The 24,730-nt window shown below is 32.5% G+C and overlaps 2 protein-coding genes across 2 annotated transcripts; both read left to right on the top strand.

The window, feature by feature from the left end:
• Positions 1-16,334: 16,334 nt before the first annotated feature.
• LOC116165385 (cysteine-rich with EGF-like domain protein 2) lies at positions 16,335-18,157 on the top strand. Its single transcript, XM_031479778.1, has 4 exons — positions 16,335-16,662; positions 16,708-17,227; positions 17,561-17,794; positions 17,840-18,157. The coding sequence occupies exons 1-4, from the start codon at positions 16,519-16,521 to the stop codon at positions 18,058-18,060; spliced, it is 1,119 nt and encodes a 372-aa protein (XP_031335638.1). The 5' UTR covers positions 16,335-16,518; the 3' UTR covers positions 18,061-18,157.
• Positions 18,158-19,233: 1,076 nt separating this feature from the next.
• On the top strand, positions 19,234-24,617 carry LOC116165383 (ubiquitin-conjugating enzyme E2 H-like). Its single transcript, XM_031479777.1, has 5 exons — positions 19,234-19,482; positions 19,670-19,746; positions 21,931-22,098; positions 22,150-22,278; positions 23,128-24,617. Exons 1-5 carry the CDS (start codon positions 19,430-19,432, stop codon positions 23,247-23,249), a joined length of 549 nt encoding a protein of 182 aa, XP_031335637.1. The 5' UTR covers positions 19,234-19,429; the 3' UTR covers positions 23,250-24,617.
• Positions 24,618-24,730: the final 113 nt, after the last annotated feature.

Below are 24,730 nucleotides of genomic sequence, written 5' to 3'. Positions count from 1 at the left end.
TCTGATTTTTTTCACCAAGATTATTAAAATATATCTTTTGTAACATTTTAAATTTTAATGAATCCTTTGAATAGTGCGATTCTAATAAAAAATTAATTCAATTCCAATCACGTTACGTTATAACAGACAAACGTACTATCAGATTAACGTTATATGAGTTTTGGGAAAAAAACCTATTTATTTTATTGTATCGTGTGAGGACCCTGAATCTGCCTATGTAAGGAACAAGTAAATCTTTTAAAAATCTATCGAACGCAAACTTGGAATATAAAGAAGAAAGATGGAGATGGAGACATAAAATGATATTGATCACATTTGTTTTCACTATGAGCGGATCTTGACACGAATTAGACATTGTAGGTACCTGTTTTTTGTGACATTAACATTGACATTTTCGCAAAATAACTAAAAATGACTAAAATAGAAAATAAGAACTCGTTCGTATTTTCTTTGATACAAGGTACCTACTTTAATAAACCAAAGCCTAGCTTTTCTCTAATATTCTTACCATAAGAATATAGTTCTTTAATATTTAAATGGCCACTAACGAAAGCTGCTCTACAAAGATGTTTTAGAGATCAAAGTTCATCCACATAAATAACTAGTCAACTTTTAGTTTACGGTTTCAAATAAAAAGACCAAAGGCCTTAGGTTTTGGAATTGCGTTGATAGTAGTGCTTAAAATCGAGTTAGCACCGCTTAGTTAGGTGACTAGCTACTATTAAAAAAATTTCTAGGGAGAACAGTAGTTAATGTTTTTAAATACTTAGATCAGTAGGTCCTACTGCTTCCAACTTTAATACAATCTGTGTACCGATCTCTCTGTCCTCTATGTCTGCATATTGCCAAAATGTACTAATTAATTGATGAAGGTAAATCCTAGCTTATAGATACATATCTGCAGAAAAGTGTTATAATGTTTAAAGATAGCGAAAGTCACTGAAACTCGAAAGCTATGATCAATCCATGGATCAATCATAAGAGTTATTTTTAAAAATATAACCATAGAATCGCCTTTTAAAAACGTTTTCCATGAGATTTCAACTCTGTTAATATTGCACAGTGCTATTTTCAAAGAGTTTCTAAATTTATGGGATCCTTTCTGTTTTAACCAATATAAGAGGTGTGGCATAATCGTTATTATCTGCTAAAATTAAATCCTATGTGGTTTCTGTATGTCAGAGATTGAAAAAATCTGAGTCTCAAAAGATAACTAGATAATGAAAGCGTAACGGTCGTAACGCATTGAAGAATACAGTTTATGTGGACGGTATTTGCAATTAGCGTATTGCTTCAGTTTGCCTCATCTTTAGATACCCACACAGTAACATCAAAAGAATATTTTAGTTGTCGCGATTAACAATAATATTGCTTTTACATTGCATAAGTATTTAAATATGGTTTCGTTTTTAGTTTTCATAAATTGCTATAAATAACTGGCGAGCCTTTTCTTAAATTATTACAACCCCTAAATTGAACAACTAGCCCATTTAACCTTTATAATTCAAAAATCAAGCCTTCAAAGAACTTTGCAGTGGAAGTTACTACCTACCTCTTTCTTCGACCTTTCTGGATGACCGTCTAAACAGCGTAAAATGTATCTGAGTCTTCATACATATGCACAGAATCTTGTTTTACCTGAATATTTTATATTACTAACGAATTAAATCCTCAAACCTACTACTTTAGGTAATTAGAGTTCTATTGCAGCTCATACAAGAGCAATTTGTGTACCTATACGCCACTGGAGCTGTGTCCTATGTACCTACTCTCCGTGTACTTACACAATACATTACTAAATTTGTCTTTACACTACTATATTTTCGCCGTAATATTAGATCATGAAGGAAATAATACTTATTTCATTTCAGATTCAGACCTACAACATGATAAAAACGTATTCAGTATTACAGAAATCTATACTGATAGATGGACATTCAAATCAAGGCCTACCAACTGTATAAAATGAGATAACCATTTGCATAAGAGACTGCCTTATCATAATGTTCTTAATGCTTTCTTAGTGAAATTATACGTTATCTGTTTGCAGTATGCCAAGACATGACATAATTCTAACCTTAAACTGTAATTCTGTTTGACATTTGCCATCAATTGACAGGAGAAAATTTGTGGAAAACTCTAAATTTTAATGGGCCAATAGTTATGTATATGGAAAGATCGGAATTTTATTTATTTTGTGTTGTGTTACATTTAAATTTACTCTTTTTAATTTTTGTTTTAGTGTATAATTGCAACAATGAAAGCTATTTGAACGCAAAATTTATAATGCCTTATAGACGGTGATTTTAGCGCAACTCATAAATAAAATGTTAGGTAGGTAATGTTTATAGTAGAAACAATGGTTTTAATTTAAACTTGTCTTATAGATAAGTAAATATTGTCACTGCAGCAAAGAAAAAAGGTAATTTGGTAATTTAAAATGACTCGATTTTGACACCTTTGTGGCACTGTTATTGAAATTAAGATCTTATTTCGGTTATTACTTAATTACTCATACGTTGATAACAAATATTTGAAAATAAAAATTACTTACATGTTTAGATGCACTACGATGCCTTTTTACTTCCATAAAAAGAGAAACTGTACACAGTGCAGTAAGATTGTGATGTATCCTTTTCGTATTTGCGTGCAGTGACAGTGATTAACTTACGCAGTTTTTGAATTTTTTAGCACCGTCTCTTTGAAGAAATTACCATATTTGGTCAATATTCAATTCAAAGCTATATTACCTTCACTATATCGCGCTAGTAGCACGAAATTAAAACTTGTTGGCCACGAAACTATAAGTTACCTATGTGAATACAGCAGGCTGCGTTAAATTTTATTTTAAAAAATTGGGGTGAGCATAGAATTGTTAATCCGTCTATTGTAAAAATCTACCCCTACCTTTAAGGGGTTTCCTTACCGGTCGCATAAAAAAAGAATTTCTACAACGCTAACGTGACAAGTTATCGTACATATATTTGGAAATTGGTGAAAATTTGGATTAAATATTCAAATGCTCCACCATTTTGATGTACACAGTTGTAGGCGGAGCCTTAGTGGTCAAATAGGGGCTACAACCACTCGTAAAGGGTGCCATTCTAGATCAAAAAGACCGCTGATATTCAACCATTCGCGCACAGCAACCTTGTGTTCGTAGCATGTACAACTTCCGTTTCAGAACGGATGTTGAACCACGTGTGAAAAGTTGGTTTATTTAAATTTTGTTTATTTTCATTTTACAAACTCCTGCAGTGTCCTCAGTTTAGTGTTTTAAGTGAATTTCCTTTTGAATGCACCTTTTATTTGGATTTTGTTGTATGTTTTTACACCATATACCTAGTGTATTTTTCATTTCGTTTATTTTTATATTGAAACAAACAGGTAAGATGCTTCTATTCATAATTTTTATTTCTTAAGGGTTGCGCTTTTAAATTATAGGGTTAGTTTAACCTCAAATACTGACTGTTTTATCAACCCTTACTTTAGAATCATTTTGTTGACAAATATCCATAGAAAGTCTAAAATATATTCTAAAAGCTGTCGTTTATATGAAGAACAATCAACTGACGAGCTTGCAAATTAAAACGCCGATTAGCAGATTTGTGTACAAACATTGAAAAGGTAAACAACGTCTTGACTTAGATCTTTTGCTATATACACAGGTATAGACAGTATAACAATAATTCTTGTCAAAGGGGAAAAGAAGCACATGATTATAAGTAAATTATATACATAACTCTAGTCTATGCATCCTTTGGCCTAGCTTTATCACAAGATTTTATAATTGGATGTCGTTTCAGTCTATAATATTAGATACATAAGCTACAAATATAAATAGTCGCAATCGAAATTAGGTAATAATTAAATCGGCACCTAATGTTTGCATGAATGTATTAGGTAGGCACTGTGGTTCTCTTAAAATTGCTTACGCTAGTGTTAGCAGAGCTAGTCCTGCCAAAGTGGAGTTAATTCACAAACCACACAACAAATATGCATTTCCCACGATTACCAGTTCACAATTCATTGAATTTCAAAACGATTTATGACATAATTATGAAGCCTCTTTGAATATAGAAAGTAAACAGTGTGCAATCGCATATGGTTTTGTAGTTATAAACTTTTAGCATTCCTGCAAAAAAATGTATTGCACTATTTTGAGGAAAGATATTTAGTAATCTACCGCATAATTTACACTTTTGGAACTGATGCTGTTGAGCCAAAGGCGCAAATTCCCACATATAACTATTCTGAAAAGAAATAAGCTTTCCTAAATGCTTCAAATTATAATCTCATAGAAGCATTTTCCAAAAAGGCTCAATTCCATTGGATGTATTTCACGAAGTTGATTTAAAAATTCCTTTTTGAAACACTCAGAAGCAATGTTCGTGTTAATAGTTAGTGTCCGAACTTTCAATGAATTCTAATCTTGGTTTAGATTTCTTATCACTTACAATGACCAAAAGTAGATTTTGTGCATTTGGTAACAAAAAAGTTACAGCCTACGCCCATCAACAATAATCAGCGTAGCAAGTAATAGTCGAATGCAATAAGACTAAAAATTAAGAAAAATCCGATAGTATAAAATATATAATTAACCGTTGTGAAATAACTGAAACGAGTAGTATAACTGAAAACGAAAAAGCGCGAAAGCGAACCCTTCCAAAATTGTAGATTAATGTGCGAATTTTTTGTTTCAGAAATTTGTACGAAGCTCTATCCGTTGAAGAGCGCGGGTGACGTTTCAATTTTCCTTCCACGGCATCAATGACAGGATGAAATGTAAAATTCATCATTGATTCGTTTGGGATGAATGCAGAAGTCATGTCGAGGTCCAAGTGCATTATAAAACCATGGAATAACCAATGAGGCCTTAACCATGATTGACATTGCACATTAACGCTAATATATTTTTAAGTAGAGTTCTCGCGTTGACAGGTACTGAATTTTGCATAAGTTGTCAAGCCAATTGTACATGTGACAACGGTTCTAATTTTACCTTTAGAAAATTTATACATAATTAATTTAAACAGTGGATGAATTTCACTTGGCACGTCTTGCTGACGTATAAGATTAACATCCTAATTTACACTACTTTTACATGGTTTTTTTTAATTATAAGGTTATTAATTATATTTTATATTTCAGTTCCTCCCATATACTTAAGGACACGTGGAGAGGATTTTCAAAATGTTCGGTGTCTAACAGTTTTGATTGTTGCTCAGAAAGCCGTGGGATAAACAGGCTTTCTGACAATAATCATCTCCATTAGAACCTTAAGTCATCAACTTAATCAGTGAAGATATGGTTATCATACAGTAGTTAAGACAGCTGGAATGCCTATGCAAGTTAATTAATTTCATTTACCCTAAAGTGGATACGTTAGACACGTATATTATACACATACATGCTTTTTTATAAAATATGTACCTACAAGGCAATTTAAAATGGCTAAGTGTATTAACATAACTTCTATTATAAACATTGAATTTGCATAATTTGTACTGAAACATCTTGCGTTTGACGGTTATACACAAAATTGTATCTATTTCAAATGCAATGTGGTTATAAAACACTAATAAGTAGTAAGTGAAGGAAGTTCTATAAAACCGCGACGTTTTCGATAATCTTATGCAAATTTGACAAGAGTTTAGTGTGCTTTGTGGATATAGGCGCCCAAATACGTTCTTTTGATTCGATAAGTCACATTTCCAGATCCTGATTTTAATGTACAAATTCCTTGTTTTCACTTTAAAATTCTCTAAACCTGTAGTAGGTATAGGGTACCGGCAGAAGAACTGGTCAATTGTCTTCATAATGTAGAATTCTTCGCCAAATTTAAATTCGTGTTAAGAGCTGTAACGGTTTTACATTTTACACACAAGCAATTGTAACTTTGCCTTCGTTCTGTTAATTTATGAAAGATAGTTCGATTTTTACTTTATGAGCCGTTACCTAGGCCGATACTCGACAGTCTATAACATTGCAAACAGCGGTATCCGGTATCGGCATTTCTTGTTCAATGGTTATGAGGAATTCCCTTAAATTAACGAAGGCAGTACCTACGTATGTATAGTAGGTAGATATGTAAATATGTTATAATCATCAATGTAGTTTGCATATCTTTTGTAGTGACCTAATATCATTTCTAGATTCTCTCACCATAGATACTTTTCATTAACTAAGCTAAGATTGTTCTTCGATTAATCGAATACAGGAGATTAAGACGATATATTGGCGAATGTCCATATATAAAAACTTTGAATGTGCATTCAAAATTTAAAAGACACCGTAAATTGTGGTGCCAACTTACAACCTTGCACAGTTAGTCCCACATGACAATTTTAATATACTTTTTGGAAAGCTTTTAAGAACCCATATTTAACTACGAGATAATTTTCTATTGTTGTCTGTCCGTGTGCACGATAACTTTGTTTAGAGACTTTCGATCGCTTTGAAAATTGGACACACGTTCTTAAGGAAAAAGTAGTTATGTTTCAACTATACGTAGTTGAAAAATGATCGACGCATGATGATCCCGAGAATCGTTCGGTATTCAGTTGTATCAGATTTTTATTTAATAAATTCTAAATATTTATGTCTAGGTAGGTATGTGTACTCTTGTTTGATATTAATAAAAATTTTTTTGAGAGATCAAGCTTAATGGTACAATATTTGGTCTCATTACCGACTATCGAAATAGCTTTATGAGCATATCACCCGTTTTCAAAGATAGAGCATATAATATGAGTAAATGACTCCCTTCACCATCTTCGTCACAAGCTTAAAAAGGATACGTGTTAATTAATACTTATTATATTAGACTGGCGGTCAGTTTTGTGCATTCGTTTGGCAGTTCTTTATTAGCGTAATTTGCATACCAAGCACTAGTTAGACTATGGCAAATCGCTGAGCATATAAAATTCCTTGTGCCTTATTTGTATCTTTCCAACGTCTCTTGAATATTGTCATGGTCGCTCTAATTTAGTTTACCATTCGGTTTCCCTGTAAAGTAATTTATGAATATTAATTATCGCCGTTATGGTTGGTATCTATCTATTAGCTGTGACTTTTCCAACATGGGTCGAAGGTAGGTAATGATTTTGTTTATGAAGCAGTTTTACATCAAACTTGAGATTGTTTTCCATCAGAGTTGGGCAGTAATCGATTTTGTAAATACTTTTTAGTATTCAATCCTTTAAAGTATTCAAATACTTTGTAATTAAATACATTTATGGAAGCAGTATTTGTATTTGTAACTCAAATACTTTCACAAATATTTAGTATTCGAATACTTCGCATAGTATTTGAATACTTAACCTTCCTTTTTTTTTTTACCAAAAATCGACTACTCCAAAATTTCTCGGGAAAACACTTTTTCTTATTAATTTTGGTGCGTAGAATCCAAAACAATTCGTACTTTTTCGATTAGACTTTTCAATCAAAAGTTATAGACTAGAAACCAATTTCGAAAGAAAATTCAAAGGGCTGTAACTTTTGAACTAGTAGCCCAATCTTGGAACTGTTTGAAATTATGGATTCTACAGGCCACATTCTATAAGAAAATTTTTTTCCGGGTCGATCTGAGACAATTTTTTTTTCGGGGCTCAAAAAAAGGCAGTGTATAACCTTCCTTTTTTACCAAAAATCGACTACACCAAAATTTCTCGGGAAAACACTTTTTCTTATTAATTTTGGTGCGTAGAATCCAAAACAATTCGTACTTTTTCGATCAGACTTCTCAATCAAAAGTTATAGACTAGAAACCAATTTCGAAAGAAAATTCAAAGGGCTGTAACTTTTGAACTAGTAGCCCAATCTTGGAACTGTTTGAAATTATGGATTCTACAGGCCACATTCTATAAGAAAATTTTTTCCGGGTCGATCTGAGACAATTTTTTTTTCGGGGCTCAAAAAAAGGCAGTGTATAACCTTCCTTTTTTACCAAAAATCGACTACACCAAAATTTCTCGGGAAAACACTTTTTCTTATTAATTTTGGTGCGTAGAATCCAAAACAATTCGTACGTTTTCGATTAGACCTCTCAATAAAAAGTTATGGACAAAAAACAAATTTCGAAAAAAAATTCAAAGGGCTGTAACTTTTGATCTAGTAGCCCAATCTTCAAACTGTTTGAAATTATGGACTCTCGATCGATCTCGATCTCAGACAATTTTTTTTCTCCCTCAAAAAAAGGCAGTACTTTTAAGTTATTCAAATATTTGAGAACAATTTAGAAATGTTTAGGGAAAGTTTCCATTGTCACAAAATCAAATATAAAAATCCGATACATCTGAATACCGAACTCGATAGTCTACGTAACTTAAAAACAATAGGGACCTTTCTTATATCCTTAAGACCATGTGTACCAATTTTCAAAGCGATCGCACGTTTCTAAACCAACTATCATGCACACGGACAAACGGATGGTCAAAAATGGATCTGTTCCAAAATCGCTAGGATTAATTTCAGAAAGGCGTACGTATCATGTGCACGACGTACGATCGCTTTGAAAACTGGTACACGTATTCTTAAGGATATAACTGGTATAAGAAAGGTCCTGGTAGGTACCTCCTATATAATAATATAATAATAATAATACGCTTTTACTCCCCTTAAATTTGTATATAACAATAGAAATATAAAAAAAGCTAACCCCATACAAAGTATAACTTGATTTTTTAAGTAGTATTAAGCCTTTTATCTAGTATACTATTTTAAATTTTTAATGTATTTGAGTGACAAGTATTTGAATACTTTTTACTGTAATACTTTTCAAAGTATTCGAATACTTTTTATAGTATTCGAATACCTTTGATAGTATTAGAATACTTTTGAAAGTATTCGAATACATTCTAAAGTATTTGAATACTTATTTTTTTAAAGTATTTGAATACTTTTCAATGTATCTGTATCTAGTATTCGCTTGTGCTGGACGTAAAAGTATTTAGTATTCAAATACCTTTGATTTGTGTAAAGAATTTACTATTCAGTATTCAAATACTTTTTGAAAGTATTCTGCCCAGCTCTGTTGTGATGGTTGGCGGATACGTTTAGTGTTTCAATACATGATGCTCTGCTCTATATACCCCTGTAACTGTAACAAATAATGCTTGCTTCCATACTACTTACACTTTTCATCTATGTGCGTTTGCCGTACTCAAATTTGCTCTTAATATATGCATTGATTAGTCTATACGCAACGAGTCCTGATCTGCATCCCCATTTATTACATAGTAGTTTAATTCGGTTTAGTGTAATTTTACATGATGCGACAAGTTTTTCTGTATGACTTCCACCATTGTTTAAACAATGCTTCCACGTAATCTTTTTGTCAAATGCTAGCCCGAGGAATGCAGACGGTTTTTTAAGTAGAGATCGAACCTAAGTCCACGTTTTCCTTCCTCATAATACTACTTAATTGATGTCCCTTTGTTGTATATTTTCCATGTTAATATTGTCGTTCATAATATATGTAATGTTTCCATAGCTACTGTATAAAACACTTTTTGCAAATCGAATAATACTACTATTAAAATTTTTCTTTCGAGCGTGTAGTGTTAATTTTACCCCAAAATCACGAGCAAAAAGTGATACTGATGCTGTAGGAAATTATACTCTCCACATTTTTAGATGATGGAACTAGTTCGTCATATATCTAATTTAATCATGGATCATTAAGTTATAGCGAGACATACAATCATATAGTGATTTAACAATCATATCAGTATATCAGAAATGCTATAACGATGAGAATTACACGCAATTGATAGGTGTGAAAATACTGACTTAAACAATTTACCTACCATGAGGAATATAGTATAATATTCGAGATAATATTGTACCAACTCTGGAACTCAGGTAAAGTCCTACTTACAAGTGCAGGACTTTATAATTTGCAGAAACCCTTTAAACTATGTGCGGTTACTAACATTTTCGAGTTTAACGCTATTTCGCTTTAATCCTAGAGATCTTGACGTTACGGTTTTCACAAGCAAAGTCAAATTAAGAAAGTTTAAAAAAATTGGCTCGGGGAAGGATTAAAATAAGAGAGCAATTGAGGGATGTAGTAAGCCCGCACTTTAATTTGGCAACTGCTTTGTACGAGATCAAGTGGACAAGTCACCCCCGAAAAGAAATATTAAGATCAACAGAATACAAAACTTTGTAATTGTACTAAATGGGCTCATAGCGGCGCTAGTTATAGGTATAGAGATTTTAGCGCAATCCTTCTTTAAAGAATTCAAATAGCTGGTGCCTTAGGCATTTACTTGGGGAATTTATTATAGTCTTTCATAGAAAGAAAGATTATTAGTCTACTTGCTTAGCGGTTTTTAACAAGTTATAAATTTCTTGCAACACTTTTATTGTCTCATTTCTTGTCTTGGCTGCAGAAGCTTGCATATTTCTTGTTCTTTTTTTTTAAAATGTGGCAAAAATTCTATTCTTCGAAGTCAATTATGACCTCTACAGTTGCTGATTTGCGGGTAGCCATGAAAAACATGTTTGAAAAACGTTCAGGCACTTTGGTTTTAGGCTCGAAGGAAAGCTCTTTTACGATACACTTTTACAGAAATAATGACAGGAGGACACTGTCCTTATTATTCGTGTAAAACTGTATCGTAAAAGAGCTTCTTTTCTAACCTAAACTAAGGTGTCTGAACGTTTTCCCTTGAATGTGCAGCAGAGGCTACATTTTTTAGCTCCTATCTTGAGCTAGGTGGCTATGGCGATCACCGTTTTATGGACATGTCAAAATTTTATTGAATGTCGACGTTTTAGATCATTTAAGCTACTTTTAAAGAATGAAGTTTTTCCCATCTATATAAGGTATGTACGTAATTTTTCGAGATAACGGCTCGAAGGATTTTGTTCAAATGTTGGTCTACATAGCAATATTCAATTGCAGGGGTTGAAATTTATAAGTGACGAGATTTTAAAACGGGAAGGGATTGTTCCTTTTGGTGACGATTTTAGGGTTGTTTGTAAGTCCTTTAAACATAATCTATATTAAAGAAACAAAATTTTTCGTCTACAACGAAATTTTCAACCTCCAAAATTGCATACTGGGTACTATGCAGGTCAGAGCGATTTACCTTGAAAATGGCGAGATTTTAAAGCGGGAAGGGATTGTATCTTTTAGTGACGTTTTTAGGGTTGCTAGTAGTAATTTAAACATAATCTATTAAACAAACACAAATTCTGTGTGTACAACAAAAATTTCAACCCCCGCATTTGAATATTGCCAAGTAGCCAAGTAGGTATACCTTGAAAAGGGCAAGATTTTAAAACGGGAAGGGATTGTATCTTTTGGTGACAATTGTAGGGTTGTTTGTAAGTCATATAAACCTAATCTTTTAAAGAAACAGCTTTTTTGGTCTACAACAAAAATTTCAACCCCCAAAATTGAATACTGCTATGCAGGTAAGAGCGAATTACCTTATAAGTGACGAGATTTTAAAACGCGAAGGGATTGTTTCTTTTGGTGACGATTTTAGGGTTGCTAGTAAGTTCTTTAAATATTAATCTAGTAAACAAACACAAATGTTTTGTGTACAACAAAAATTTCAACCCCCGCAATTGAATATTGCTATGTAGGTATAGGAGATAATTACCTAATAAATTACGAGATTTTAAAACGGGAAGGGATTGTATCTTTTAGTGACGATTTTAGGGTTGCTAGTAAGTCATTTAAACATAATCTATTAAACAAACACAAATTTTTTGTGTAAAACAAAAATTTCAACCCCCGCAATTGAATATTGGTATGTAGGTATAGGAGAGAATTACCTAATAAATTACGAGATTTTAACACGGGAAGGATTGTATCTTTTAGTTACGAATTTAGGGTTGCTAGTAAGTAATTTAAACATAATCTATTAAACAAACACAAATTTTTTGTGTACAACAAAAGTTTCAACCCCCGCATTTGAATATTGTCATGTAACCAAATAGGTATACCTTGAAAAGGGCGAGATTTTAAAACAGAAAGGGATTGTATCTTTTGGTGACAATTGTAAGGTTGTTTGTAAGTCATATAAACCTAATCTTTTAAAGAAACAGTATTTTTGGTCTGCAACAAAAATTTCAATCCCCAAAATTGAATACTGCTATGCAGGTAAGAGCGAATTACCTTATAAGTGACGAGATTTTAAAACGGGAAGAGATTGTATCTTTTGGTGACGATTTTAGGGTTGCTAGTAAGTCCTTTAAACATAATCTAGTAAACAAACACAAATATTTGGTATACAACAAAAATTTCAACACCCGCAATTGAATATTGCTATGTAGGTATATACTTTGAAAATGGCGAGATTTTAAAACGGGAAGGGATTCTATCTTTTGATGACAATTGTAGGGTTGCTAGTACGTCCTTTAAACATAATCTAGTATACAAACACAAATTTTTTGTGTACAACAAAAATTTCAACCCCCGCAATTGAATATTGCTATGTAGCCATAGGTAGAACCTAATAAAACGAGATTTTAACACGGAAGGGATTGTATCTTTTGTGACATTTTAGGGTTGTTTGTAAGTCATATATAAACCTAATCTTTTAAAGAAAACAGTTTTTTTGTCTACAACAAAAATTCAACCCCAAAATTGAATACTGCTATGCAGGTAAGAGCGAATTACCTTATAAGTGACGAGATTTTAAAACGCGAAGGGATTGTTTCTTTTGGTGACGATTTTAGGGTTGCTAGTAAGTCCTTTAAACATAATCTAGTAAACAAACACAAATATTTGGTATACAACAAAAATTTCAACACCGCAATTGAATATTGCTATGTAGGTATATACTTTGAAAATGGCGAGATTTTAAAACGGGAAGGGATTCTATCTTTTGATGACAATTGTAGGGTTGCTAGTACGTCCTTTAAACATAATCTAGTATACAAACACAAATTTTTTGTGTACAACAAAAAGTTCAACCCCCGCATTTGAATATTGCCATGTAGCCAAGTAGGTAAACCTTGAAAAGGGCGAGATTTTAAAGCGGGAAGGGATTGTATCTTTTGGTGACAATTGTAGGGTTGTTTGTAAGTCATATAAACCTAATCTTTTAAAGAAACAGTTATTTTTGGTCTACAACAAAAATGTCAACCCCCAAAATTGAATACTGCTATGCAGGTAAGAGCGAATTACCTTATAAGTGACGAGATTTTAAAACGCGAAGGGATTGTTTCTTTTGGTGACGATTTTAGGGTTGCTAGTAAGTTCTTTAAATATTAATCTAGTAAACAAACACAAATGTTTTGTGTACAACAAAAATTTCAACCCCCGCAATTGAATATTGCTATGTAGGTATAGGAGATGATTACCTAATAAATTACGAGATTTTAAAACGGGAAGGGATTGTATCTTTTAGTGACGATTTTAGGGTTGCTAGTAAGTCATTTAAACATAATCTATTAAACAAACACAAATTTTTTGTGTAAAACAAAAATTTCAACCCCCGCAATTGAATATTGGTATGTAGGTATAGGAGAGAGTTTCCTAATAAATTACGAGATTTTAACACAGGAAGGGATTGTATCTTTTAGTGACTATTTTAGGGTTGCTAGTAAGTAATTTAAACATAATCTATTAAACAAACACAAATTTTTTGTGTACAACAAAAAGTTCAACCCCCGCATTTGAATAATGCCATGTAGCCAAGTAGGTAAACCTTGAAAAGGGCGAGATTTTAAAGCGGGAAGGGATTGTATCTTTTGGTGACAATTGTAGGGTTGTTTGTAAGTCATATAAACCGAATCTTTTAAAGAAACAGTTATTTTTGGTCTACAACAAAAATTTCAACCCCCAAAATTGAATACTGCTATGCAGGTAAGAGCGAATTGCCTTATAAGTGACGAGATTTTAAAACGGGAAGGGATTGTATCTTTTAGTGACGATTTTAGGGTTGCTAGTAAGTCATTTAAACATAATCTATTAAACAAACACAAATTTATTGTGTAAAACAAAAATTTCAACCCCAGCAATTGAATATTGCTATGTAGGTATAGGAGAGAGTTTCCTAATAAATTACGAGATTTTAACACGGGAGGGGATTGTATCTTTTAGTGACGATTTTAGGGTTGCTAGTAAGTAATTTAAACATAATCTATTAAACAAACACAAATTTTTTGTGTACAACAAAAATTTCAACCCCCGCATTTGAATATTGCCATGTAGCCAAGTATAGGTATATACCTTGAAAAGGGCCAGATTTTAAAACGGAAAGGGATTGTATCTTTTGGTGACATGGTGACAATTGTAGGGTTGTTTGTAAGTCATATAAACCTAATCTTTTAAAGAAACAGTATTTTTGGTTCTGCAACAAAAATTTCAACCCCCAATATTGAATACCGCTATGCAGGTAAGAGCGAATTACCTTATAAGTGACGAGATTTTAAAACGGGAAAGGATTGTATCTTTTGGTGACGATTTTAGGGTTGCTGGTAAGTCCTTTAAACATAATGTAGTAAACAAACACAAAATTTTTTGTGTACAACAAAAATTTCAACCCCCGCTATTGAATATTGCTATATGTAGGTATATACCTTGAAAATGACGAGATTTTAAAACGGGAAGGGATTCTATCTTTTGATGACAATTGTAGGGTTGCTAGTACGCCCTTTAAACATAATCTAGTAAACAAACACAAATTTTTTGTGTACAACAAAAATTTCAACCCCCGCAATTGAATATTGCTATGTAGCCAAGTAGGTATATCTTATAAAGGGCGAGATTTTAAGACGGAAAGGGATTGTATCTTTTGGTGACAATTGTAGGGTTGTTTGTAAGTCATATAAACCTAATCTTTTAAAGAAACAGTATTTTTGGTCTGCAACAAAAATTTCAACCCCCAAAATTGAATACTGCTATGCAGAAGAGCTAATTACCTTATAAGTGACGAGATTTTAAAACGGGAAGGGATTGTATCTTTTGGTGACCACAAAAATTTCAACCCCCGCTATTGAATATTGCTATGTAGGTATATACCTTGAAAATGGCGAGATTTTAAAACGGGAAGTATGTACCTTTTGGTGGCAATTTGAGGGTTATTTGTAAGTCCTTTAAACATAATATATACTATGAAAGAAACGACATTTTTGGTGCACAACCAATATTTCGACCCCCGAAATTGAATAGGTACTGCTATATGTAGGTAAGAGCGAATTACCTTATATAAATAACGAGACTTTAAAATTGGAAGGAATTATATAATACGAGAAGTACCACAAGAAACTTGAGACAAATATTTAATAGAAGATTCTTTCGGGTAGCTTTAATAGCGGACACATTCTACCAAGGGAGACAAGAAACTGGTTAAATTTGCTAACAAATCCCTAACAGATATTCAGTAATCAAAAGAACACCCCATTTATCACAAGAAGCAAACGAACTTTGTAGTATCAATTTGTTAAATGCTTCGTGTTTGTTTATTCGCAGTATAAGTTATGCATGCATGAATTCGCTTAGGTTTCTTTAGAAAGGTATTTTTTTTGCCTTAGATAATGTCATTATTCCACAAGTTCCAAATTTAACAGGAAGGCCTGTGTGATTAAGTCTTTATCTTACCACTGAGTAACACAGAAAGTTGAAAAATGGCCTCAATTTTTAGTAAATGGATATCAAGTTTGTTGAGAAAAGCTGCATATTTGCTTGATATTGGTAAAGTGTGTTTTTTAAATAAAATTTTCATCATTTGAGAAATTGTTCAATGAGCAACTAGTTTGATTGATATACACATTTGCAAAAATGTCCTGCTGAGTTAATTTGTAGATTAATTCATATAAAAATGGAATTGAAATTAAAAATAATTCATTTGAAATGATGTACTTCCAAACTTATTTCATTTATGATTAAGCAGTTGACCATACCCAGATAAAAAATTGAATTCACAGTCCCAACAGAATTAAAGTCCTTTTATTTAATTTAATTTGAAAATATACATACATTTATATTAAGAAAACTTTAAATTCAGGATTGTGTTCTGCGCTTGTAAAGGTTTGATTTTACTTATTGTATTAATTATGTTGGTCTTTGGTCTATACAAAAACATGTTTTTGTTTTATTTTTGTTGTTGCGTTTTTATTTTGTGCGTTTATTGGGATCAATAGGTATATTAAAAAAAATTAAATATATCAGCAACAAACAACAACAATTTTTTGTCAAAACCCAATAAACTTTTGTTTTTGTTACTATCTCTGGGTTGAAACATCCCCCCTGGTTAAAATGCGTCATATAAATAAATAAATTCTCATTTCGCGCTTCGAGAATTTTAAACGGAGAAAAGCGACATTAAAGACATCTGTTAGCCGTAGTCTATACTACAAAACCGAAATGTCAGATGGGAAATTAAGCCAACGTGTGTTTGATTGATATAAATCATGTGTTTTCAAAGGTTAATAATATTTAAAATGAATAAACCACTAAAATTACTGATAATTTAGCAAAATATTCGTATTAGATAAGGCCACGTACAAAATCCTACCAATACCGTACAGAGTATTAGTTACTTTTAAAATATGACTTATTTTGTTTATTTTTCATTGTTAATTTTCTACCTGAGGGTCCACATTGTGTTTGGTGATAAAATTAGCGACATTTTAAAACAAACGAAGTTTCCACCATGTAAAGCATGTAAAGTCTACGTGGAATCGTTTAAACATGTAAGATTTCTGAACGTTCAAAATTAGTTTTCTATTATTTTGTAGGGTATGGAAGTTACCGCCAAAGGAAAATTTGAAGGAGGCGATACAGCTTGGGAGGAGGCAAAGTTGGGAAGTTACGCTCAAAGCGAAGTCCGATTAGTAGAAATACAAGAGAAGGTTTGCTCTGATGTCTCTGAAGGAAAAGATCAGTGTTATTCGTTAAATGAACAACATGACGACTTAATCGAAGACTGGTGGTTTAATCTGCAAACTTCCGAACCTGATTTATATAAATTCTTATGTATAGACAGTTTAAAGCTATGCTGTCCAGATTTTCACTATGGTCCTAACTGTTCACCATGTCTAGGATATCCTGATAACATTTGTAATAATAACGGGAAGTGTAAAGGAGCAGGAACGCGGAAGGGAAATGGTAAATGTAGCTGTAATGTCGGATACGAAGGGGAAACATGCGATAACTGTTCGAATACATATTACCAATCTTATAAAGATGAATCCAAACTGTTGTGTTCAAAGTGTCATGTTTCGTGTGAGGGATCCTGTAAAGCTGGTGGGCCCACAGGTATTTATTTAATCAGGGTCCACACTCTTAATTACGAATCGGAGGGTACGACTTATTTACTTGAAAACTTTGTTTTAAATTACATCCCAATGGAATGAAATACAAGTTTTTGTGCAAAATATTCAGTTGTAAAAATGCAAATTTTAAGGTAAAATCACATCTATACACATTTTTTAAAAAGTACTAGCAAGGTGTGGAGAGATCACTATGTATAGATTGACCAAAACATTTTTCTAGACGTAATTTGACTAAAATACACACTTTAAATTCAAGTAGCTCCCTTCATTGAATTTGTAGTTTCATGTGTGAATGCCAATACACATTGCGCTTTAGGTTGTGATAAATGTGCCGTTGGATGGATAACGGATAAAGATAAAGGCTGTATCGATCTAAATGAGTGTACAAATATCAAACCACCATGTAAGCCCTCACAATTTTGCATAAATAATGAGGGCTCGTATCAATGCTTGGAATGTGATCGATCGTGCGCCGGATGCACTGGTGATGGCCCCGATATGTGTGTAAAATGTGCCAATGATTATACATTGATTAACAACGTTTGTACAGGTATGGGTCACAACTGTCATTTCTCTAGTAAACATAATGTTTCAGATTCCGAACAAGAGCAGCGGAAGCACCACGTGTTTATAACACGGTACTTAACATACTTCGGATTGTGTGTCGCCACCTGTATAATTTTCCAACGTAATGTGATGTTAGCTGCTATTATAGGTTTAGCTGTAGGTGTTTATATTTCTGTTTCGGAGTATATGTTAAATACACCTGCTGTACCAAATGTCACCGATTTTGCCAAAACTATAGGTGTTAATTAGTAAATTTTTAAATTAGGTCGCAAATTTATTTATAAACAATTGTTTTGTCCTATGTTGCTATAATGGTGTAGTAATAAATTATATGGGTTAGTTGAAATTTTTTTGCTATGATCATATATAAATTTCACTGTGTTGATATATGGACCATACAAGAAAATTCAACAGTTTTCTTTGTATATATTGTAAAAATTTTAGCCTACAATGGTGAATATTTTAACTAGGCACTGATGTTTATATAACTGAATTTATCTATAATTGTCTATTGATGAGCTCCAGCTCAGAACCTCGTGAATACCTATAAAGGGAAATGTGAACTGGACGAGCTTAATCCCTTTTATTGATGAAACCAATGATCTTCAGGGAAACAAATGGAAATATATTTCTGAAATTTGTAAGTGAGCGTTGTTGGGAAGCTGAAAGCCTAGATTTCTTTTTTTTGAAACGAGCTCCGGGGTCACGGAAAATTTAATCAGTTCTTCCTTGGGTGATGATACTGAAAACAATTCAAACCGTTTGCGATTTATTATGGACATAGACGGATGGACAGGAAGTTTAAAATCATGAACTCGCTTATAGCTCATTAATAAATAACCTAATAAATATACAATGTTAATAGCATAAAACATTTCTCGTCTCCCTCCCATTACAGCGTAATCTCTAGTTTCATCTCACTAGAGAGACATATTTCAGTGAGATTTTATTTAATAATAGACCAACGTGACAGAGGATTGTGGGCAATTTGTAAAACGCTATAATACTAATCCCTTTTGAGTATCGTTCCTTGTCGGAATGCGTTGTCTTTGTCGCACTTTAAAGAATTTTTGTGTGTAGTACTTAAATACCGTAAGATTTACACTATTTACAACAAGTTTGCTATACGAACAGCCGTTTTGACATAAATTGCACTGCAATTTTAACTTAATTACCCTAATTTCCTTGTTTGATCAGTAATGAAATAGTTTTGCGTTGTGCAACCATGTAAATTTCATAGAACATAAAATTGGTATGCCACGCGTTCCCCCAACAGTTCGCCTTACGTTTACGGGTTAGGGTAAATAGATATTAGATAGGAATGCAAATTAATTTTGACCTTAATTATTAAAAGTTGTGGGAGATTTGGCAAAATGGCAACAAAAAAGAAGTGATGACAAATATGTGGCGCATGCGTATATCTCAGTATCTGACAGCTATTGGTGATTTACAGATCTGTAGTGATCAGTGACCTGAAGGTTGTAAAGTAGGAGCAGAACGGGTTGGTGGTGGCGGTTTGTACTCGGCCATTGTGCAGGTAGTGAAGTGATAAACGTTTTCGTAAAAATATCGTTCCACATTACCACATCTGAATGGTAATTTATAGGACATTGATAAAATGTCGTCTCCAAGTGCTGGGAAACGACGTATGGACACAGATGTCATAAAATTGTATCCTTCCTTTGTGTAGTAAATGTAAACAATAACAGAATGCTGTGTATCAGCTGATCCAAGATTTTTCCATCACCTCTCTCATTTCGGATTGTCATTCGAAATTATTCTTATATCACTAATTTGCACAACAATTTGTTAACAATTTATTATGCATTGTGAAATTCTCCTTAATTATTTTTTACAGAATTGAAAGTAAGCATGAGGTCACAATTTTGGGTGGCCTAAACGAATTTTGTGTGAAATTCTATGGACCTCGAGGAAGTAAGTTACCATTATATGTAATTCGGAAACTTTTTTATTATTGTATTGTACTTATCAAGTTTAGGATGGCCTATAGCTCTAGCCGAATATTTATTTTCAATATCTTTGTGCGCAAGATAAGGATTTTTACCTTTTGAAGTATTTTAAGAACAATGCGTTTGTTATTTTGGAACCTTGAGGTGAGAGAAGAATTTATTGAACTATAAATAATTTGGATTTGAAATCCAAGAGTCATTATTAACCACATTGGTAATTAACCAGGATATGAATTACATTACATCTTTATGATTCATGTTTTATGTCTGTTTTTTTTTGCTGGAGAGATTGGTGTTATCAGCTATTCTCAACTTTAAATATTTAAAAAAATATGTCTTGTGCTAATGAAAAGTGAAATAATTCGCTATACAATCCAAGTTTTCACTTCAAAATGTAGAACATTCACGAAAATGCAGAAAATTCCATGGTGCGGATTTGATACCTGAGTAATGAACTAGTCCACATATACCTGTTAACGATCACATAACCTCCTGAAATCAGCTCGTATCATTGTCCAATTTTGCCAAAACACTGCTCGTATACCACGATTGTCAGTAACAGGCTGTAATTGTTTTTCTGCATATGTTGATTTTCTTTTTATTTTTATTTTTTATTCACAAGGGGAAACCAACTAGGACAACATTTACATCAAAGACCCATTCTGTTTAACCCCCCTTGTTATGTTGGAAGTCTATGAGACTGATTCGCTACCAGTCTAGCATTTCAGGCTGCTTGACATGCACTAAAATGTTGTTAGGGGTGAAACAGTCGAGCTGAGTAGGTTTATTCATATACTTTTATTGTTGTAACTAAAGCAGCTAAATGCATTGTGTTCATGAATGCCGGTGGTTTCATCAAAATAGTATGATCTCTAGTTTCATGAATGCAAGGCTGGAGAGTAGTTATTTTTTGTTTTTTTCGCTGGCGTTGTTTTTGTTATTTATGAGCTGTAACCTCGGCTGCAACTGTATAAGCGGGTATAAGGTTGCAAGATTTGAGTTTCCTTTATAATTTTGTTTTCACAATAATACAACGGAATATAACTAGGTTCTTGGGTATGCTGCCATATCACATTTTATAAACAAAGTTTAAAAAATTTCCAGCTCCCAAGTTAGGGTGTCGAAAAGTTCAATTTTGGTGAAATTTAGTCTTGTGAAAATAGCAATTCCAAACAGTTTATGAAAATTTGAAAATAAAATTTCCAAAAACTAAATTTAGGCTCATGGAATACTTTGCTGTTCAATACAGTACTCAGGAGACCAGTGTGAAAAGAGCGGCCAACACTAGCGACCAAAATTTCCGAATATACCCAAAGCGAAAATAGACCTTGCCCCGCAATTTTGTTTTGCTTTTATTCATTTTCCACTAAATACTGAAACAATTCTACTTACTGGTTAATGGTAATTCGAAGTAAATAATAAATAATGTGCCGTTTTCGAGATAAGACAAGGGGGCGGGTATTTCAACCACTTGAACGGCAATGCACTTGGGTATTTTGTTGATTATTTATTTTCGAATTACCATTAACCATCCCCTAAAATTTGACCGTGATAGTATGTGCCGTTTTGGAGAGGGTGGCTTCTTCAACCCCCATTGACTCGTATTTCTGTTTGATTGGAGGGTTTTCTATTTAATTGTAAGTAGAATTGTTTCAGTATTTAGTGGAAAATGAATTAAAGCAAAGAACATTGCATGGCAAGGTCTACTTTCGCTTCGGGTATATTCAGAAATTTTGGCCGCTCTTTTCACACTGATACTGAGGAGTGAGTTTGGTTGGTATAGCAGAAACCTCCTCAACTTAGAAAGTAAAAACATTATACTAGGCGACCTCATCTATCGACTGCATTACAATTACTCTGGAGGGACGTAAATAAATGAAACTACGTTTAGTCTTGGCTATTTATTGACTCCTCGGGCTGCGCTGTTCGAATTGCGCCTGCTTACTAAGAATTGATATGCGGACAACTGTTCTTCCCTGGCTCATTGGATCTTAGGTATATAATTGGTGTCAGTCAATATGATACTCTTAGAATAAGCAAGTAGTGAATTGTGAATTGGTATTTTAATTCCACTTTAGTAACACATTTTGTAATTTGTCATTATAAAATGCAATGGTTGATATGAAAACTGAATTTGACAAATTTGCAGCTCCTTATGAAGGAGGAGTGTGGAAAGTACGGGTCCATTTACCGGAACACTATCCATTTAAATCGCCTAGTATTGGGTTTATGAATAGAGTATATCACCCTAACATAGATGAAATATCAGGAACCGTTTGTCTAGATGTAATTAATCAAGCTTGGACTGCTTTATATGGTGAGTATGATTTGTATATACTGTAGAAACGTTTAATCGTAACCGTTGCAGACTTATCAAATATATTTGAATCTTTTTTACCACAATTGTTAACCTACCCTAATCCCATCGACCCATTGAATGGTGACGCTGCAGCAATGTATCTTCACAAACCTGAAGAATACAAGAAAAAAGTATCTGGTAAGCTTCTTGTACTTTTTGTTTAATCTATCAAGCTTATACGCCGATATTAATGCGCAGTTGATAGAAATTATTTACATAGTTCTTAAATCTTGAAACCTTTTTTTTTTTTATTATTAAATACATGTAAGTTATAATATAATTAATGATTTATATTCTGTATAATAACCATTACAAAATCTGGAAATTAAAAATTATTGTTTCTACTAGTAGACACTAGAAGTTTGCCGAGCTTTTAAACTCGAAACCAATTGCAGCAATTTGTTTTGCACACTTTATTTTGGGTATTATCGTTACTGTTTTTTTTTCGAGCTTGATTATTACACACTTGTGGTAGTTTTTTTCATTATTGCTAAAAGGGGCACTTACCTGAACTCTAAGGCGATTATAATATAATCTCTTCACTTCAGAAAAAATGTTGTATTCCCAAACGGGCGTAAATCTGTTCTGTGAAAATTGTTACATCATCACATCAAATAAAATACTGTAGTTTTCCCCTGCCGCAAATTGCAAAACAGAACAATTTAAGACACAGTACTCAACTCTCATAATACTAGTAATAATATAATGCACAATTTACTATTCCACACCACTGGACCACTTTGTATACAAGATCATTTATTTATAATCGTGAAATTAGTTAATTTATTTACTGATCAGTTTAAGATCAATAAGTCCAAATTTAAACTTAAACAATACCTTTTGAATTTGCAGCGTGTGAATCACTACCTCGCTACACTTGAAATCTAACTTTCATTCCTGTATCTTTCAGCTAGTTTTTTGTCGTTAAGATATTAATATATATTTTTTTCTTAGTTATGCTAGTAACACGAACTTTGTAAATTCCAGAATATGTACGTAAATACGCCACCGAAGAGGCTTTGAGAGGTCAGGAACATAATTTAAGTTCAGACAGTGAATCGAGCATGTCTGACTTTTCAGAAAATGAAGCGGAGGATATGGAGTTATAACGTAGGTTTTCTTATAACTCATTACAATCGCTCAACTCGTTTATTAATATTTGTGTTGTCTTATACTTAGGTTTTTACCCATAAAATTGTGATGTGCTTAATGTTTTTTTTCCATTTTTTTTTTGTTGATTTTTTTTGAGTTGGGAGTTCTAATGACTAATTATTGTATATAACAAACAACGATACACGTATTGTTTTAATTGTATCTGATTCAGTTGATGTTTGGAATCCTCCAATCATTTAATGTTCACTTGTGTGTTTTAACAAGTATTCTTTTAAAGAATTAGCGACTAATTTTTTTTAAAATTTAATAACAATTGTACAGTTTTTATTCCTGTATATAGAATTTACTTATTTTTACACACGAGTACACTTTGCTATGATAGTTTGGATAGAGCTGTGAAAATTTAGAGTATTTAGTTAATGCGTATGATAAAAACAAATGTGGCATAATATTTATAAAGCTGAAAATGGTGTGTCCCAGACACCTCACTTTCTAAAAATTAAACGTAAGCAATAAATTTGTTTCTAAGTTTGGGATATTTAGTTGGTTTATGATGTCATTATAATGCATTCACTATCAGGTATAATACAATCACTATTTATCTATATGGCGATTTCGTTTGATTTTAATTTATAATCGAGTATTAAATTCAATCATATTATTACCATGAGCAAACCATGGTTGTTTTTTTTAATCGAACCGCTTATATTCAGACCATACTGTGGGCACTGAATAGGAGTTGTATAGCGTTTAATGTACCTTTCAGTGCCCAGATGTAGTCTCAAATATTAACTATATTAATATATTATCGATGACTAAAATATATATTATATATTACTTTAGAGTAATTAATAGTGCAATAGCATCACATAATTTAGTAAGTACTCTGACCGAATTAATTCTTATTTAATGATTTACAAATCGGGTATAATGAGAGGGGAGGAAAGGGGAATATATTAAAGTCTAACTACATATCACTTTTAAATAATATAAAGAGAAATTAATCATTGCCCTCGCAAATTAACACAGGGGATCAAGTTTTTAATTATGTTAAAACCTCCTTACTCCCCATCCTCCCTGCATTAATTTCTCTAGTGACTAAAGATAACAAATTGAAGTTTATTATTTATTATAATTTAATGCGAGTAAATTATTTGACAGTTTCTTTTCTTACTATCCTTTAGTTATCATTTTTGTTTATAAAAAAATCACAGGAAAAGAAATTGCGCTACCTTCGTATTTAAGGAATTGTATTGTAATGCAAAGATTACCAACATATTTTTATAAATATTAATCGTTATTAAAAACAATGTATTAATATTTTAATTTTATTTAAGGCTGTAAATATACGCGAATTTTATTTATTTGCTTGTTTTTCTTTATTATCATTTAGTTTGTATTGTTTATCATTGCAAATCGAAGTTCACAATTGAGCCCAATTAAATTGACCACATTTTTTGTTGGTCATCTACCAAAT

Source organism: Photinus pyralis, unplaced genomic scaffold, assembly GCF_008802855.1.
Source record: "Photinus pyralis isolate 1611_PpyrPB1 unplaced genomic scaffold, Ppyr1.3 Ppyr1.4_LG3a, whole genome shotgun sequence".
In the NCBI taxonomy this organism is placed as follows: domain Eukaryota; kingdom Metazoa; phylum Arthropoda; class Insecta; order Coleoptera; family Lampyridae; genus Photinus; species Photinus pyralis.
Note: the sequence above shows the minus strand (reverse complement) of the source record. Positions and strands in the feature narration are given on the sequence as shown.

Excerpts from the sequence above, each read along its gene's own strand:
- LOC116165383 (XM_031479777.1), top strand. The coding sequence starts at position 19,430 with ATGTCGTCTCCAAGTGCTGGGAAACGACGTATGGACACAGATGTCATA. Across the intron at positions 19,747-21,930 it reads ATTCTATGGACCTCGAGGAA|CTCCTTATGAAGGAGGAGTG; the intron begins GTAAGTTACCAT and ends ACAAATTTGCAG. Across the intron at positions 22,099-22,149 it reads AGCTTGGACTGCTTTATATG|ACTTATCAAATATATTTGAA; the intron begins GTGAGTATGATT and ends TAACCGTTGCAG.
- LOC116165385 (XM_031479778.1), top strand. The coding sequence starts at position 16,519 with ATGACTTATTTTGTTTATTTTTCATTGTTAATTTTCTACCTGAGGGTC. Across the intron at positions 16,663-16,707 it reads ACGTGGAATCGTTTAAACAT|GGTATGGAAGTTACCGCCAA; the intron begins GTAAGATTTCTG and ends ATTATTTTGTAG. Across the intron at positions 17,228-17,560 it reads TAAAGCTGGTGGGCCCACAG|GTTGTGATAAATGTGCCGTT; the intron begins GTATTTATTTAA and ends ATTGCGCTTTAG.